General features: G+C 57.6%; 1 protein-coding gene across 1 annotated transcript; it reads left to right on the top strand.

Moving 5' to 3' along the window:
• The first annotated feature begins 2310 nt into the window (after positions 1 to 2310).
• Positions 2311 to 11169, top strand: GRB7 (growth factor receptor bound protein 7). Its single transcript, XM_047707281.1, has 15 exons — positions 2311 to 2514; positions 6599 to 6752; positions 6875 to 7028; positions 7211 to 7367; positions 7480 to 7601; positions 7693 to 7770; positions 8071 to 8208; positions 8746 to 8856; positions 9040 to 9138; positions 9383 to 9463; positions 9566 to 9682; positions 10067 to 10121; positions 10253 to 10340; positions 10446 to 10539; positions 10687 to 11169. The coding sequence occupies exons 2-15, from the start codon at positions 6604 to 6606 to the stop codon at positions 10831 to 10833; spliced, it is 1590 nt and encodes a 529-aa protein (XP_047563237.1). The 5' UTR covers positions 2311 to 2514; positions 6599 to 6603; the 3' UTR covers positions 10834 to 11169.
• Positions 11170 to 18145: the final 6976 nt, after the last annotated feature.

Below are 18145 nucleotides of genomic sequence, written 5' to 3'. Positions count from 1 at the left end.
CCGTCTCCCTCCTCCCTGACCCCAGATCTCTCTTCTGTCCTTATAGTCTCATCCCCTCCCAAAAGCCATATAAATAGAATCCTACAGCACTCAGCCTTCTGAGTCCGGCTTTCCTCTCTAACCCCATCCTTCAACATCCAGCGTGATCTTTTAAAAATATAAATCTGCCTGCCTTTCTGTGCCTGAAGAGCCACTGCAGGGTCTGGCCTCGACCCATAGTTCCTGCCTGTCTGGACAGACAGGATGGATGGCTCTTAAACCTGGTTTAACCACCTGAGGGCTTGTCAATACCACACATTCCTGGGTCTTGGCCCTGGAGACTGAGATTCAGTAGATGGGGAGGGGTCCAGGGATCTGTTTTTTACACAAGCCTAAGGAGATGTGGAGGCAGGTGGTCCCCGGCCACACTTTGAGAAACACAGCTGAGTCCAAAGCACTTGCCTTTCTCCTCACCAGCCCGAGCTTAGCTGTGTGGCCTCCTCTCTTTCCTTCTCAACCCCACTGTGCCTTTTCATGCCATGTCCCCTCCCGATAAGGGCTTTGGCACTTGTTTTCTCATCGTGAATGGAACACCCCCCATCCCACCCACCCTTCTCCCTGCTCCAGTTTCCCCTCTGCTCACTTGTCACTTCCACAGACAAGGTTCCCCAACTCATCGGGTGAGTCATTCTCCCAGCATACTGGTCACCTGTCATTTCTTATTTGTGTGTGATTTTTTTTTTAGAGGGGGGGAGGGGCAGAAGGAGAGGGAGAATGAGACAATCTTTTTTTTTTGAAGATTTTATTTATTTATTTGACAGAGAGAGAGACACAGTGAGAGAGGGAGAACAAGATTCCCTTGGAGCGGGGAGCCCAATGTGGGGCTTGATCCCAGGACCGTGGGACCTTGACCCAAGCTGAAGGCAGACGCTTATCAACTGAGCCACCCAGGCGTCCCGAGAATGAGAGGATCTTAAGCAGGCTCCACACCCAGCATGGAGCCCAACACAGGGCTCGATCTCACAACTCTTGAGATCATGACCTGAGTCAGTCACATAACTGACTGAATCACCCAGGAGCCCCTTATGGGATTTTTCTGTTAACATCAGTCTCCCCAACTGGGCTGCACGAGGGTAAGGCCAGGGTCTGTTTTTGCTGCTCCCTGCTTTTCCCCAGTACCATGCATGAGGTTTGCCTATAGTAGGTACTTAACAAATATTACTGAATGAAGGAAGGAATCTTTGAGTGAGTCGTCTACTGTGCTTTGCGCAAGCTGCTGCTCCAAGACCCAGGTGACCTCGCCCCCTCCCCCACTTCTTTGCTTAGTTCACTCATACTGGTTTTTCTAGGAAAACCCCATTTGGGGAAAGTTGAGGCTCGAGCCACTCCTTGACGGTACCTCAGGGCAGACTGCTTATCACTCTAAGGACTGTTTGTTTACCCAACTGTCACCCACTTGAGGCTGGGAGGTGGCTACTGCCTTTGATCTGTGCCCTTCCAGGCCCTCTCCCTGACCCTTCTGTTTGCCTAATGCTGGAGGAGAGAGCTAAAGTGATCCCTCAAAGGGGAGTCCCCTGGCACCTGGCCAGAGCTTTCCCTAGATCATTCCTCCTACCATGAGACCCTGTATAACCCCTTGGATTTCAGAAGAAGCTGAGACCCTGCTGGACTTTGCAAAGAAGGGAGAACTTCGGGGTGCCTGGGTGGCTCAGTTGTTAAGCGTGTGTCTTCGGCTAGGGTCGTGGACCCAGGGTCCTGGGATCGGGCCCCGCATCAGGCTCTCTGCTTGGCGGGAAGCCTGCTTCTCCTTCTCCCACTCCCCTGCTTGTGTTCACTCTCTCATTGTGTTACTGTAAAAAAAAAAAAAAAAGTCAAGAAGGGAGAACATCTCCCTGGGTGCCTCTGAGGGCCAGGGTGCAGGCTGGGTGGCCAGACTGTGTTTGGAGGTCAAGGAGCAGCCCCTGTTCCTGGACACCCTTCTGGCAGGCTTCCCTCTTTGGCTGAGTGCTCTTTGCCCCCATCAGGTGGGACCCAGAGGCCCAGACAGGCCCCCTGGCTTGGCCAATGAGCAGACCTGATTTGGTGAGGAGTATGGGGAAGGGCCCCCAGTCCCTCCCTCCCACATCACAAGGACTCTGGATCTTCACTCTGAGGCTGCTCAGCTCCACCGTCTTCCCCGCCTCTCCCCGGGCACCTGCCGCCGCCGCCGGGCTAAGAAGGGCAAAAACAATCCCGGCCAGCCAGCGTGGAGTGTCAGGGAGTCCCGCCCCTCCTCCTCTGGTTCCTCCTCCCGTGATTCTTCCCCAGGCCCCGCCCCCACCTGCCCAAGATAATTTTAGTTTCCTTGGGCCAGGAGCTTGGACACACAGGGCTCTCCCTCCCCCCAACCCTCACTCTACGTCCAAAGTCGGGACACCCTCCTGCCACCTGTAAAGAAGAAGGAGTGGATTTGAAATCAAGTCCAGGTGTCTGGGGTCCCAAGACAGAACCAGACTTTGTACCCGGTGTCCTGCCACTTCTGCTGGGGCCCTCCAGGTAAGGTGACCAAAATCGGTCCCAGCCGACAACCTGCTCCCACCCCCGGCCGCCCCAGCGCCCCAGGCTGTGCCCGTGTCAGGGCCAGGAGCTGGCAGGTTGCCCAGGTGGGCGGTCGGCGGCTGCCTGACTCCCGACTCCCCCCTTCCCTCCCCCCCACCCAATGATATCAGGCCAAGGGCGGGGGCAGGAGGGGGACAGGTAGTTAAGGGCCTGGCGTCTCCCTCCCTAAACCGGTGGCCCCAGCCAAGTGTTCCAACGCCCAGGGTCCAGGTAAGGACCCAGCGGGCACTTCGTCTAGAGGGTGGGAGCAGCGGCAGGTCCGGGGGTCAATGTTTAAAGATTCAGCCTCCTGCTGTGTTGCTCTGGCCGCCTCGCTTTCTCTTTTTCTCCAATCGCCCATATCCCGCCCCTTCCTCACCATCTGTCCTCAGTCTTTCCCTATTCTCATTTCCTGTCTTCCTTATTCCTTCCTTTCCTCCCTGTAGCCCGCCTCCGTCCGGCGCCCGGACAAAGCAGCTGATGGGGATGAGGAAGAAAGATCTCCGATCCTCTCCTCGGGGAGACGCTGCTTTCCCGCTGAAACTAGTCCCTCCCCACCTTCCCAGAAAAAGAGCTAGGAGGGGGCCTGAGCACCCAGGGCTGCCTAGAGGCATTCCTGGCTCAGCCTGAGGTTACCCGTTTGAGGTTTTCCCAAGACTCTACCAAAGACTGACGTCTCCGCGCAGGGGCCGGGGGCACCCTCCAATTTGGAGGGCAGCCGAGGAGAGGGATCTCCTAAATTGTTAGAGCTCGGTCTCGGGATTGTTTGCCTGCTCAGAAAACAGGGCCCTGCCCTAGGAAGGGGAGGTGGGGGCGGGGCAGGCCCCGGGGTCCTTCCTGGCGTCGGAATGAAGGCTGGGAGGCTAGAGGTCTGGATGCTGGGGGTCTGTGGCGGAGCGGGGACTAGGGAAAGTGTGTGTGTGCGTGTTTGGGGGCAGGGGGCAGTGTTCGGAGAAAGACCCGAGTCTGGATCTCCCTGATACCGCGGGGATGGAGAATGCACCTGTCCGCCCTTGGAAGGTCTCCCAACCCTACTGCCCCTCAAGAATGGCCCCTCTTGGTCGGCCTGTCCTAGACTGCTCTCCCCTCTCCGCCCCCTCCCCTCTCCGATAGTGCTGGGGGAGCCCTCCAGGAAGGCAAGCAGCCTGTAATGATTAACTCCACAGACACAATCTAGCATTCTTCCCAAATTAAACTTTAAGAAAGCTTACCCCCCCGCCCCCCCCACCTTTCCCATTGGGCGTTTTTTTCCAGAGTTAGGGAGTGGGTGGGGCCTCAGCGTCCTGGGTCCTCCTCCCAACTCCGGGTCATCTAGGGGTTTCCCGCCTCCTTACCTGGGCCCTGCAATCTCACAACTCCCGCAAGGTTGGACCTTCCAGCCACCTCCCCCGCCCCCGCCCCCATAAATCCCGATGGGGGCGGGCGTGGAGTGCTGGGCTGGAGCAGGGCCTTCCCGCCACCTGCTAGTCCCCCGCCTAGGCCTCGGCCTTGCCAGCCCCTCCCCCCTCCCCTGGCTAGCGACGGAGGTGGCCTTGTTTTCCAAGGGCCCTTAATACTGGGCCCTGCCACCCGCCCTTGGGGCCAGCCAGGTGGGGCGAGATTCAGGAAGTAAACAAGGAGGCAGGAGGCTGGGAGGGCGGGAAAGAGGGTGGGGCTGGAGCCGCGGGGCAGGAGAGGCGGTTGGGGAAGCCTGGACTTGGAGTCCTAGTGTTGAGGGGACTGAGATCTTGGGGGTCGGTTCCTTCCACAGAAGCTTTCCTAGGGCCCCCGTTTGAAAGGGTCAGGACTCTTGGGAGAGTGTTCCCCGGGCCCCAGAGCTAGGACCCTGTTCTCCTCCCATCCCATCTGTTTGGTTCTAACTGCCCCACTCTTCTCTTGCCTTAGAAGGGTCTGGAAGGCAAGGTGGGATCAAAAGGCCAAACCCAAGTCTTCACGGTCCTCCAGACCTCTGAGGCCAGATTCTAATCTGATTCTGATTTAAATCTCCCATTTCTTTGCCCAAACACTGCCCTGATTCCTTTTCCCTCTGGGATGGAGTAGGACCCCACTTTTGTTCTCTGGGTGTCCCATCACCGCCCCCCCACCCCCACCCCGTCTCCCTGGAGTGAAGTCACCAGGGTTGGTGACCCCAGGGTAGAGGGGATGGGAGCTGGGACATTGTGCCTTGTTGATGTGCTGGAGACTTGTTGATGTTTGCTGCTGGGTGTGTCTTGCATTCCCCGCCCCCCCTCCCCTGCAGGACCCTGAGCGCCCTAAGCCCCCTCCCTGCCTCACCCTCCTGGCCTTTTCCTCATCTGCCTGTCTGTGTCTTTCTCTTGGGTGTCTTGCTACTTCTGCTCCGGTAGTACCCCTCTGGCTGGGACATCCCAGAGAGTGTATTGGGAGGACCTCACCCCCCCAAGTTGACGTAGATGAGTCCTCTGGGCCCACTGTGGCCTGGGTGCTAGGAGTGGGCCCCAGACAGGATAGGGAGCACTACATGGTTTTTTTGGGTGAGTGAGGGCATAGCTGGGAGGTTGGCTCTGCTCCAGCTGGGCCTTTGAAGCCAGGCCAGGCCTTTTTCTCTCCTTGGGTGAGGGGGCTCCCAGACTGAGAGGTGACTAGGTGACTATGGGACCCGGAAAGACAGATTGCAGGTCCCACCTGGACTGGAGGTGGGCCAGGGGTGGGGAGGCAAAAATGATGTCAGAGGAGCTGCAGGGCCCACCATCCTCCTTCTCCTCCCCTAGCCCATCCCTGCCTTGTGCCTCCCCCTCCCCCCTGTTCTTCCCAGCCTGGTCGGTTGAGGGTGGGAGGGGAGAGAGGTGGGTAGAGAGGCAGGGCTGTTTGTGTTTCTCCTAAGTCAGGAAGTCGTGCAGATGAGTCAAGGTTGAATAGAGAGCCCCAGGCAGTGGTGTCCCGCCCCACCCTGACTCACCTGTCCCCCAAATCCCCTCACTTAATGGTCAGGGGCCTGCCCCGTCCTGGAGGTTCAGTGCCAGGTGCTGCAGGCAGCCTAACAGCACTGGCCTAGGTCTCCAGATCTCCCAGGTCCTCCGAGGTTCCAGCCAGGGGGAGGGGTCCTGCTTCCTGTGGAGGAGGGGCCTGTGCTGCCTCTGTCCCCAGTGGGCATCTTTGTCCCAGCTCTCCTGTCCTTACTTGTTGTAGGTGCCTATGCAGTACCTGTGGGCGATAGGATGTGGGTAGGACCCTGGCCTTGCCTAGGGGTGCTGGGTGGCTCCAGACCAGTGGGTGGATAAGACAGGTGCATGGAATTGGCGCAGAGGCCGCAGCACAGTACAGAGCAGGAGCCCTTCCGTCTGGAAGTGGAAAATCCAGGATTCTGCTTGGAGGAGGTGGCCTTGGCATTGGGGCTTTAAGAAAACTGGGCAGGAGGAATCTGGAGAAGGTAACCAAAGTTTGGGGGCTGCTGGGGGATGGCCCCTCCCAGGCTAGCCCTGTCCTTCTCCCTGCAGCTGAGCCTGCCTCTTGCCCTCCTGGTTCCTGTCTTTCCCACCTCCTTCTCCCCTTCTGCGCTTCACTCAGCACTTGGGCAGGCGTTGCCACAACAGGCTCTGGCAACTAGGTCTGGCAACGAAGCACTGGAAAAACCTGGGGCAGAGCCCAGAGGAGTGAATGCCCCATGCTTAGGGCATGCTCAGAGACTGAGAGTCACACAGTCTGTGGCACACGGAGTCTGTTGCCGCTGCTGGGCTTGCGGTGGGGGGACCCTCTTAGCTCTTCCCCTGGGCAACGTGGCGCTGACAGAAGAGCACTGGATTTGGAGTCCAAACACTGAGTTCCACTCCCTGACTCATCTGTGACGGGGGCAAGAATGCTTCCTTCTCAGGAACTTGGTGTCCCCTTTTGCAAACGGGCTCACACTACCCTTCCCCAAAAGCTCCCGGGAAACTCCAGTTAGAGGGGGAGCGATAAGGTGCTGTGTCAGCTCCGAGGGACACCCTGGCAGCTGTGTGATGTCAGGACAGCTGGGTCCTCTTGGCCACTCTCTATGGGACAAGGGTACAAGAGCGGCTGCTTTCAGCCCCCTCTTCTCCCTCAGATGTTATGGAGCTGGGTCTGTCTCCACCTCAGCTCAGCAGCTCCCCAGAAGACCTGTACCTGGCCCCTGGGACCCCTCCTGGGACTCCCCCGCCTCCTGATGCCCCTCTTCCTGGGGAGGTGAAGAGGTCCCAGCCTTTGCCCATTCCGACCAGGTACAATGGGTGGATGAAGCTGAGGAGGGGCTGGTGGTGGTCGGGGTTGGGGGGGTTCAGTGCTGGGTAAGGCAGAAGCTTGCAGTCCGCAAATTCTCTGCCCCCCCTTCCTTGGGCCCCAGGAATCTTCTTCGAGAGGAGGAGCTGCGGGCAACCTCTCTGCCCTCCATCCCCAACCCCTTCCCTGAGCTCTGCAGTCCTCCTTCACAGACCCCCATCCTTGGGGGGTCCTCCAGTGCCAGGGGCCTGCCCCCTCGAGACGCCAGCTGCCCCCATGTGAGTTGTCTTGGGAGAGAGAAGGCAGGGATATGGGGGTGCTGTGGGACTGGGGTGGATATGGTGCCGCTCCCATAGAGGTGGGCGGATTTGGTCAGGGGTCCCTGTGGGTACAGCAGGCAGGGGAAGGGAAGGAACCACCCTCGCCCTTCCTCGAGTCGTTGGCGATTTCTGGGTTGCAGGTAGTAAAGGTGTACAGCGAGGATGGGGCCTGCCGGTCTGTGGAGGTGGCGGCGGGCGCTACAGCCCGCTATGTCTGTGAGATGCTGGTGCAGCGAGCTCGTGCCCTGAGTGATGAAAACTGGGGGCTGGTGGAGTGCCACCCCCACCTAGCACTGGGTGAGCTGGGGTGTCAGGGGCTGTCTGGACAGGGAGGCGATGCTTTGCACCCTGGGCTAGGCAGGTGCCCACCTGGTCTCCGCCGACCCCTGCTGTTTGCCCTTGACCCCAGAGCGGGGCTTGGAGGACCACGAGTCCGTGGTGGAAGTGCAGGCTGCCTGGCCCATTGGTGGAGACAGCCGCTTTGTTTTCCGGAAGAACTTCGCCAAGTATGAACTGTTCAAGAGCTCTCCAGTGAGTGTGTGGGAAGGGGCTCCGGGCACTGGGACACCTCGATCCCCACCCTGGTTCCTTGACCCCTGACTCCTGACTGCTTTCCCCCCAGCACACCCTGTTCCCAGAAAAGATGGTCTCCAGCTGTGTGGACGCACACACAGGCATATCCCACGAAGACCTCATCCAGGTAAAGGGACACCCCCATCCCGTGGCATACTCATGATTGCCCAGGACCCCCTTATTGGTTTTTTGGCCCTTAAGCATTTTGCCTCCCCTCTGTGTGGTGGAGAGTCTAGCGCAGTGCTCAGTGACTGGACAAGTCACTTTTCCTGGCTGACCGTCAGTTTCTTTGTCTGTGAAATGGGACAATAAATGTATGCTGTACGGCTTCTCTCCTGAAGGCCTGTGCATGTGTGTGTGTGTGCGTGTGTGTGTCCCTCTTGGCCTTTCACCCTCTCACCCTCTTCCTGCTCTCTTCCGGCCCCAGAACTTCCTGAATGCAGGCAGCTTCCCAGAGATCCAGGGCTTCCTGCAGCTCCGGGGATCAGGACGGAAGCTTTGGAAACGCTTCTTCTGCTTCCTGCGCCGGTCTGGCCTCTACTACTCCACCAAGGGCACCTCCAAGGTGAAGTCTTTTTTTTTTTTTTTTAAGATTTTATTTATTTATTTGACAGACAGATCACAAGTAGGCAGAGAGGCAGGCAGAGGTGGGGGAAGCAGGCTCCCTGCTGAGCAGAGAGCCCGATGTGGCGCTCCATCCCAGGATCCTGGGATCATGACCTGAGCTGAAGGCAGAGGCTTTAACCCACTGCGCCACCCAAGCGCCCCTCCAAGGTGAGGTCTTGAGGGTTGACAGCCTCAGCCCCTGGGATATCCCATTCCCGGAGCTGTCTCTTCCCTTCCTGGAACGCCTAGATCTTTCTCCCCCTGCGCCCAGAGACCCTCCGCTGCTCCTCTTTCCCTCCTGGCTCACCTACCCCAGGAGGTAGTAGTGGGAAAGGCAGGTGAAGACTGAGTTTGAATCCTGGCTCTCCTTCTGTTTGCTGTGTGACCTAGGGCACTTCTCTGCTCCTCTCAGAAATCTCCCCAGCTGGCTTACGGGGACAGCAGTTAGGGGGACTGGGGCTGCCTGTAACAGGTCCCACCTACCCATGCTGCCTAGGATCCGAGGCACCTGCAGTATATAGCAGATGTGAATGAGTCCAACGTGTATGTGGTGACCCAGGGCCGCAAGCTCTATGGGATGCCCACCGACTTTGGCTTCTGTATCAAGGTAAAGACTCCGGCTGGGCCTTGGAGGGAATGGGAGCTGCTCAGGCCCCAGGATCCCACCTAGGGCTTCTGAGCTCCATCTGGGACACCCAGACGCCTCTCCCTGCACCCTGCCCTTCCCCTCCGAGACAGACATCTGGTCCTAATGGCAGATATGGGACCCGCTGGTTTCCCCTTCCTACAGCCCAACAAGCTTCGAAATGGCCACAAGGGGCTTCGGGTCTTCTGCAGTGAGGATGAGCAGAGCCGTGGCTGCTGGTTAGCAGCTTTCCGCCTCTTCAAGGTGGGCCTCACCCTCCGGATCCCTTTTGCACGAGTAGCTCTGCCCTCAGGAACGAGGGAGCGCTGTAGCCTTGCTCTCTCCGTATGCCCGGGCCAAGGCTGAGTCCTGGCTCTGGCCTCAGAAAGCTCCTTATCCATGGCAGAGATAATCTTGCTCTTGGGGCATTCTGGTGGCAGGGGGGTTTCACAGCCCCGTCCCCAGCACCTGCTTGACCTTAGGCTCTCTTTCTCCCTCTGCCCCGAAGTATGGGGCACAGCTGTATAAGAATTACCAGCAGGCCCAGTCCCGCCACCTGCGCCCGTCCTGTATGGGTTCTCCACCTTTGGTGAGTGTGCACGGGGGCATTAGCTGGGCCTGGGCACCCAGTCCCCATCCTGGGGAAACATGGGCGCTCTTCTGACTCCTCCACATCCTGTCCCATCTACAGAGGAGTGTCTCTGATAACACCCTGGTGGCCATGGACTTCTCTGGCCATGCTGGGCGTGTCATCGAGAACCCCCGGGAAGCTCTGAGTGCAGCCCTGGAGGAGGCCCAGGCCTGGAGGGTGAGGGGCCCACAGCCATCTGCATGTTTGTCCTGGGGACCGTGTGTATGTGTGTGTGTGTGTGTGTGTGTGTGTGTGTAAGAAGGGGGAGGGGCAGAGGAAGCAGGAGAGAGAGAGACTCTTAAGCAAGCTCTATAGTCAGCATGGAGCCCAACTCAGGGCTGGATCTCACTACCCTGAGATCATGACCTGAGCCGAAATCAAGAGTTGGATGCTGAACTGGCTGAGCCACCCAGGTGCCCCCCTCCTTGTGGGTTTCCGTGGCATGGGAGGAAGAAGGGCGTAAGGGAGGTCCCCAGGTGCAGAAAGGGGCTCTGTATGCTCGAGGTGCTGGGTCATACCCCAGTCACGCCCTGATCCCCTGTGTCCCCCACTGCTCTACAGAAGAACCACCGTCTCAGCCTACCCACCCCAGGCTCGGGCACGAGCCTCAGTGCAGGTGGGTGAGCACCCAGTGTCCTCAGGGGCGGGGGCTGCCGTGGCTTCTTTGAGCATTCCTGGTGGGGGTGGCTAGGGTTGGGGGGGGTCTCCTCTCCAGAGTGACTGCCCTTCTGCGTTCCCCAACTCCAGCCATCCACCGCACCCAGCCCTGGTTTCACGGACGCATTTCCCGAGAGGAGAGCCAGCGGCTCATCGGGCAGCAGGGCCTGGTAGACGGGTAAGGGGCAGGCCTGAGCAGGAAAACAGACCCAGGGATAGGAGGGACCCTGTGTCGGGGTGGCAGCTCTGGGTCTTCAGGTGACATTGCTCTGTCTCCTGGCAGCCTGTTCCTGGTCCGAGAGAGTCAGCGGAACCCACAGGGCTTTGTCCTCTCCTTGTGCCACCTGCAAAAGGTCAAACATTATCTTATCCTCCCGGTGAGTCATCCCCGTCCTCCTCCTCAAGCCCCTGGAGTAGCTCCCCAGCTCCTCCCCCCGCCCCCACCGTGTGTCTGGGGTCTCTCGGGGAGATGCCTGCGCCCCCGCACCTCCCCCGACCTGCTATCCCCTCTGGCTGTCCCCCAGAGCGAGGAGGAGGGCCGCCTCTACTTCAGCATGGACGACGGCCAGACTCGCTTCACCGACCTGCTGCAGCTCGTGGAGTTCCACCAGCTGAACCGCGGCATCCTGCCCTGCGTGCTCCGTCACTGCTGCACCCGAGTGGCGCTGTGACCCACCTCTGGCCACCCGGGTGCGTGTGGAGCGGACTCCAGGGCCCAGAAGCTCCGGAGGGTTCCCCTCCCCTGGAGAGAGCGGTCTGCTTTGCTCCGTTGCCTCTCCCTCAGGCAGCAAGCGCCCCCGCCTCACCCCCCACCTCTCTTCTCAAGAAAAGGCACTGGGGGTGGGGGCTCCCCTCCATGGAGCTCCTGGGTGCGGCCCTGGGGCAGGGCATTATGGGAGAAATGGGGCAGCCCAGGTGGTCTTAGCCCCCCCCCCCTTTGTACAGACTGAGAGGCCAGTTGATCTGCTTTGTTTTGTATGAGTGACAATAAAGCTTATTTTTTGATATATCCGTGAGTTCTGTCTGGCAAGACCTGGCTAGTGGAGTGGAGCAGGGGAGTGGTAGAGGGGGGCACCAGGCCTTGGCAAATGTGTCAGATGGCGGGGGCCACATGTCCTCCAGCCTGGACGTTTCTTGAGGACAGGGTGGTCTTGGTCATCAGAGTCTCCAGTGAATGAAAGCATGTATGAGGGACTGTCATCCAGGTGCCATCTCCTGACAGGCCCTAAAAGAAGTCCTGTGGGCCAACTGTTCAGATGAGTCCTGACAAACACGCAGTTAGGAATCTCCCACCCCTATCCGGATACATGGCCCAATACCTCTCCCAAGTCCTCATGACCCCCACATCAACCCCTCTCCCTCCTGCTTTCTTTTTTTTTTTCAAAGATTTTATTTTTTTAATTAGAGAGTGAGAGAGAGCACGAGAGCCGGGTGAGGGGCAGAGGGAGAAGCAAACTCCGCTGAGCTAGGAGCCCAATGTGGGGCTCGATCCTGGGACTCAGAGATCATGACCAGAGCCGAAGGCAGACACTTAACTGACTGAGCAACCCAGGTGCCCCTCCCTCCTACTTTTTGTCCTTATAGTTTGGTCCCTCTAGAAGGCCATATAAATGGGACCCCACAACACTCAGCCCTCTTAAGTCTTGCTTCCCTCTCCAACCCACCCTCCAACATCCAGAGTAATCTTTCCAAAATACAAGCCCAGATGGACCCTGTAGGGTCTGGACTCTCCCCACTGCCCATGTTGGTCTGTTACAGTCTAAAAAGAGTTCTGTCAAAACATTTTACAGGTTTTGCTCTTAGGTGACAGGAGAGCTTTAAAATGACTCAAACTGGCAACACGTGGACCTGCCATTTGACCTTTAAATCACAGAGGAAGACCTCTCCAGACACGTGAGCTCCAACTAGGCATTATTTTTGTTAAGAAATAGAACCTCAGTCTCATCCCTTGGATCTAGCAGCTAGTTTATCAGAAAAAAATGGACAGAGGAACATGTGAAATGACACACGGGGATACGATTACCCAAATCCAGACTAGGAAACTACAGAGCAGAGAACCCAGCTTTGACAACAAAATTACAAGAAAAGATGGGGAATCTCTAGATCTCAAGAAATTCAGCCATACGTTTAATGTGTTGACCTTGTTTGATTCAAATCTGAACTAGCTAACTGTAAAAGACATTTATGAGCAATCGGGGGAAATTCGAACTCTGATGAGATATTTGATGATATTAAGGAATTATGGTTAACTTTTCAAGGGGTGATAATGGTATTTGTGTGTGCGTGTGTATGTGTTTAAGTCTTCATCCTTGAGAGATTCATTCTGAGGTATTTATAGGTGAAATGATGTCTTTGCTTTGCTTTAAAATAACCCCAAGGTTAGGGATGTGAGTATGGTCATAGGCTTGCCGTAAGTTGATAATGGTTGAAGCTGGGTGATGGGTACATAGGGATTCGTTAAATTCTTTAAATTTGTGTCAGCTTGAAAATTCTGTAATACGAAAAATTTTTAATGGAGAAATCTCTCCCCAAATCTTTGAGATTGGGCATGAGGTGGTGGTATCCTGTTTTGTTGGTGAGGAACCTGATGGCTCAGCGAGACCTGCCCCAAATTACGGTTAGTGGGAGAGCCAGGATTTCCACCCAATACAGGTCTGGGCTGTTCTGCTGCCCCTGCCTGGCTGACTTCCAGGTGGAATTCCTAAGTGGCCTCCGGGGGTGGGGATGGGGAGGAGGGGTGGGGGTGTTTTCCCTTGGAGAGCCCCTCCCTTCTCTGTAGCCCTGGTCTCTGGCTGGGGGGGGAGGGGGTTGTCCTGAGGTGACCCTGAGAAGGACCAGCCACCACAGCAGCCCTTGGGCCAGGCTTCTCACCCCCAACCTTTGGGGCTGGGGAGCCAGGCCTGTCAGACAGAGAGGGGAAGATAGGCCTCATCCACCCTCTAGCTTAGAACCTTCTGGGGACTTACCTTGAAGAAATTACTGCGGCCAGGCATGAGAGAGGTACAGGTTTTGTTTCTTGTTAGCAGGACTCCCTCAGGGAGCAGGGACCAGAGCAACCTGTTGCCTGCTGCCTGCCATGGTTTCCAGAACCATCCCATCACCAGCTCCTCCTTGGGCCTGAGCTGACTGGTACTGGCTATGTGACTGGCCAGGGATGCCTAGGTCCCCTTCTAAGGTGTGGGTGCTAGGGGTCCATGCTGGGGTGGGAGAAAAGGGGCCAGAATGAGTCATGTCCAGAGATTTAAGCTGTATAAAAACAGAGCCCAGTGTCTCTTCATAGCCTGAGGCACCAGTCAGGGGACAATGGCCTTCTATGTCAATCAGCTAATTAGAGTATGTGGCACAGATATCGTTTTCACTTCATGCAGAGGAAACTGAGGCTCAAAAAGCGTGACCCATCTGAGGTCTTATATGGAGTTAGAGGCAGAGGTCAGACTCTGCCCAGCTTTAGGTGGTAGAACGTAGCCCTTCTCTGCCCTTCATTCTCTGCCCCCTCTGTTCTTTTTTTTTTTTTTTTAAGATTTTATTTATTTATTTGACAGAGAGATCACAAGTAGGCAGAGACACAGGCAGAGAGAGAGGGGGAAGTAGGCTCTCTGCTGAGCAAAGAGCCAGATGCAGGGCTTGATCCCAGGAACCTGAAGTCATGACCTGAGCCAAAGGCAGAGGCTTAGCCCACTGAGCCACCCAGGTGCCCCTACCACCTCTGTTCTTAGTGCTGGCTACTGTGAAGGACCTGGACCACTGCGGACCGTTTGAGGTGGCAGCTGGCTTGACCCTGAGTGGCACACTGGCAATCAACAGATGAACGTCCTTGCTGGGTGGCCGAGATCTCTGACTTCTTGGAGGAGAGGCAACCACTGAGAATGTGGGGGACAAGGGCCCCTCAAGATCAGCTTGCAGAGGGACCCAGGACAAGACTCCCCAGCTCTGAAGACATGGGAAGGCTGCTGTTCTACTGCCGAAGAGGCTGAAGCATGACCCACAGAGGCCAGACGGCAGAAGGGACTTCCAAGGACAGCTACAGTGTGGCTAGTGGAGGCTTGTGGATATGATGGAATCTGGGCTGCTGGGAGGGCAGCAGGGGCCTTGTGGAGAACGTACAGACCAGCACCTAACAAACTGTCTTTTCGGTATCAAGTTATTTAAAATCAAGTTTTTGATTTTAAAAAGTGTATGTGATTTTTTTTTTTAAAGATTTTAGTTGGGGGCTGCCTGGGTGGCTCAGTGGGTTAAAGCCTCTGCCTTTGACTCAGGTCATGATCCCAGGGTCCTGGGATTGAGCCCCGCATCAGGCTCTCTGCTCAACGGGGAGCCTGCTTCCCTTCCTCTCTCTCTCTGCCTGCCTCTCTACCTACTTGTGATCTCTGTCTGTCAAATAAATAAACAAAATCTTAAAAAAAAAAAAAAAGATTTTATTTGAAAGAGAGAGCAGGGGGAGGGGCAGAGGGAGAGGGAGAGAGAGAATCTCAAGAAGACTCAGCCCAGAGTTCAGAGCCTGCCTAACGCGGGGCTTGATCTCATGACCCTGAGATCATGACCTGAGCCAAAATCAAGAGTCAAATGCTTAACCCACTGAGCCACCCCAGCGCCCAAAAAGTATATGTACTTATTAAAGAACATTTCAGAAATCAGAAAAAGACTTTGGAAAAAAAAAAAAAAGAAGATTCCCTGTCATCTCCCTGAGGGGGAGCCAGGCTTTGACAGGGGGTGACACAGGGTCCCTATCCAGGGGCTGGCCAGAAATGGTCTGTAGCACATCCTGAACACCAGCTCTTAGGGCTATTATGACTGGTGTGAGCCTAGAGCCGGGGTATGTGGCTCACCCTGGGCCTGTAGGAGGACGCTGCCACAGGGCTGACCTCCCTGCCTGGTCAAGTGTGGAGGGCAGGGAGGGCTGCTGGCAACTTTCTGGACTTTGAGAACAGGTGAGCATGATTCTAGGGAAGCCTACCTCCCCCGGGATGCCCTAGGTGGGACATCCAGACAGACAAAGCTCTGGACAATTGATGCTTTCACTGATCCCCAGATATCCTGTTCAGTGAAATCTACACGGACTCCAAGTTCATGGGTGGAGGGCATCCTGGTGCCAGCGGTGGGTTCAACATTGGGTCAGTGATCCTGCCTGGCTCCTTCCTTGTGCCCAGTGCCAGGCACCCTGAGGAGGGAGGGAGGAAAGAAGAAAAGGAGATAGGCAAGAGAGACCAAGGCTATTCAGAAGGATCCTTTCTTCCAAAACGTCTACATAAGCAGTTTTCTACTGCCTTTCTGTAGTCCAAAGGTTCCAGCAGGAGTTGGGAGGCAGGTTGGGGTGGGGTTGGGGAGAGCATTGCCTTTGTATATGGTAGTTCGCCTTCATGGTATAGTTGGAAAAAAGGTTTCCATGACTATAGGACTGGGCTAGCAGACAGAAAAGAGGGCCCAATCACACAGAGGTGGGGTCTGTGGCAGAGTCTGCTTTCCTGTCCCATGCTGTTGGCAGAACCTTAGCTTTGGGGCTAGGGAGTGAGGTGCACAGTGTGACTTCTTAGGACAGAGGATTCTCAGCTTCCAGGTGGGGCAGGGAGTTGAGCAAGGAGGGAAAAGACATCAGGATCTTGGGGAAGTTGGTGTTGCAGACTGGAGTCTAGAGCCACAGAATGGGTGTCCCTGGGGGCTGAGGCTGGTCCCCAGGGGTTCTCCAAGATCTCCATATGGGTAGGGGTGTTGGGAAGTGGGGGTACTATCTAGGCTGAGATGGATTGTGCCCTACCCGGCCTTAAGGAAGTCTGAAATTCAGCCCCTTGTGGGGTGAGCTGTGATGGTAGCTAGCGCCCTATGGGAGGAGGGCTGCATCTGGTCTGAGGAAGAGGCAGGTTTTTCTCTGCTAGGTACCTGGAGGGGTGTTAGCTGGAGCTGCATTTTCATGGTGGGAAGTTTGCTTTTACTTGGATCAGGTTTATCTTGGAGTGGTTTAGGGGAGACTGAGGGAGGCTGGGAGGTCACCTGCACCTCCACAGAACTGCTGCGAAGGCCGTATTCCTCTACGTTTACTTGAACACCTCGTCCCCGAGGTAGATCCAGGACGTGATAGAAGTTGGTATTCCTACCAGACACGAGAACGATTTTTCAAAGGATGCCAGGGCATCTCCTCCCTCCCAGCCCTCTTACACCCATCAGTCCCGATACAGGTTCCCACCTTTTGGTTCTCTTCCTCCCAGCTGAGCCACCACGTCCCACAATAGCTAAGGAATGACCTGGCGGTGGTGGTGGGAAGGGCAGCGGCACGAGTAAGGCGAGAGTAAAGCGAGACCTGAGTCGGACGAGGCAGGAGTCGGAGTGGGGATCCCGCCGTCGCTCGGGTCCCCCAGCACGTGCGGAACTGGCCCTGCCCCCGCTGCCCGCCCCTGGGCTCCCTTCTCTCTGCGGCCTGCGCGCGGTTGCTCGACGGAAGGGCGCCGAGCCGTCTAGGGGCTAAGGGCGCGGGGTAAGTCCGGCCCGCTTCTCCAGGGGGCGCGCTCGGGGGCCGCAGAGTACGCGCTTCGGTCCCCGGTCCCCAAGGAAGGAGGCTCGCGTGGCGCCACAGCCGTGGGCCCGTTCGTCGCGGGGCACGGAGTTAGGTTGTTCTTCACTCCAGTTGGTGGGCTGCGTGGGGGGCCTCCGGACGCCAGGCGGGGAGGGAGGCCTGAGCGCCGCAGCCAAGCTTCTCCGGGCCTCAACGGCGAAGGCCGGGCAGGACCTGGTGGGCGCCGCGGGCCGGGCGCTCTGGTTCCCCGGGACCCGCGCCCCCGCCTCCTGACGGCGCCCGAGCCTCTCAGCCGCGTGGCGGCAGTGACACCCAGTGGCCGTGGCGGGAAGTGCAGGCGCCGCCCCTTGGCTCCCGCCGCGCAGGTCGACGCCTCTCGAGGTTCCCACTCGTGGTTACGCGCGGGCACCCCCAGGAGAGAAGGCCGCGCTCTGCAGACAGCCCCGCGGGGCACTTCCCCTTCCCCTCCCCCAGTTTCCTCCCGGCAGTCGCCTGAGCCCTGGGAGATCCTGCGGGGCTGCAGTGCCCGGAAGGGCGGGGCGGGGCGCAGCGGCGGCGCTGGGCTGTGACCCGGAGCAGTTTCACTTCTGGATCCTACCCCGGTGTGAAGGGACAGCATCTGGGGTGGGGGTGGAGGTTGGGGGGAGACACACAGGCGTGCGGAGGGCTGGCGCTCAGGACCCCAGAGGGGGGATGGCTTTTTACCCCCGGGTGTCACGCGCCCCATGCCTCCCTGCATTCTCCACCCCCACCCCACGGGTTCCACCACGCTGTCCCCGGAGCTGCCGCTCCTCCCCAGCAGCCGCCTCCGCGGGGGCTGTCGACCCCCGGAGAGGCCCCGAGCGGCGTGGGCGGCAGGAGGAGCGAGCTGTGAAGCCGCAGGCAGGGGGTTAGGCTGCGGGCTGCTGAGACTCCGAGCTGTTTCTCAGAAGTGCAGCTGCCCCTCCCCTCACACCCCCCTCAGCTCCCACCTCGCACCGCACCCCTTCCCCCTGCGCCTGGCCTTCGCTATCCTCGCCTGGGCACTCCCAACCCGGGAATCTGGTGTCTGAGTCCACGCAGAATTCAGAGAACCTAAGAGAGGCCAGGGCCGGGAGTTAAGACCCAGGCTCCGTGCCCATTTTCGGAGGCCACAATTCCACTGTCACCACCCCGTCCCCCAGACTCCTGTGGGCCAGGATTGGAATTTCATAGAATGGTTTACAACGTGGCCACTTGGGGAGATCATAGGCCGCCATAACCCTTGCTTCCAGGGCCCCACCTCCCTCAGTGCCTGAGTGTGATGGGGAGAGAAGGGAGAGAGCACAGGACCCTCTTTCTCTCCTCTTCTTTCTGGAGTTAGAGGAAAGGCCTGGCTGGAGCCTGGGGGTTGAGGCTAGGCTTAGTCTCCGTTGGAAGGAACTTCAGAGATCCAGTTCCAGGGAAAAATTAAGGCCGGGAGAGGGAAATGGAAGTGTCCAGGGTCACCGAGAGAGTGA

This window comes from Lutra lutra, chromosome 16 (assembly GCF_902655055.1).
Source record: "Lutra lutra chromosome 16, mLutLut1.2, whole genome shotgun sequence".
Taxonomy (NCBI): domain Eukaryota; kingdom Metazoa; phylum Chordata; class Mammalia; order Carnivora; family Mustelidae; genus Lutra; species Lutra lutra.
This window is presented reverse-complemented; position numbering and strand designations above follow the sequence as displayed.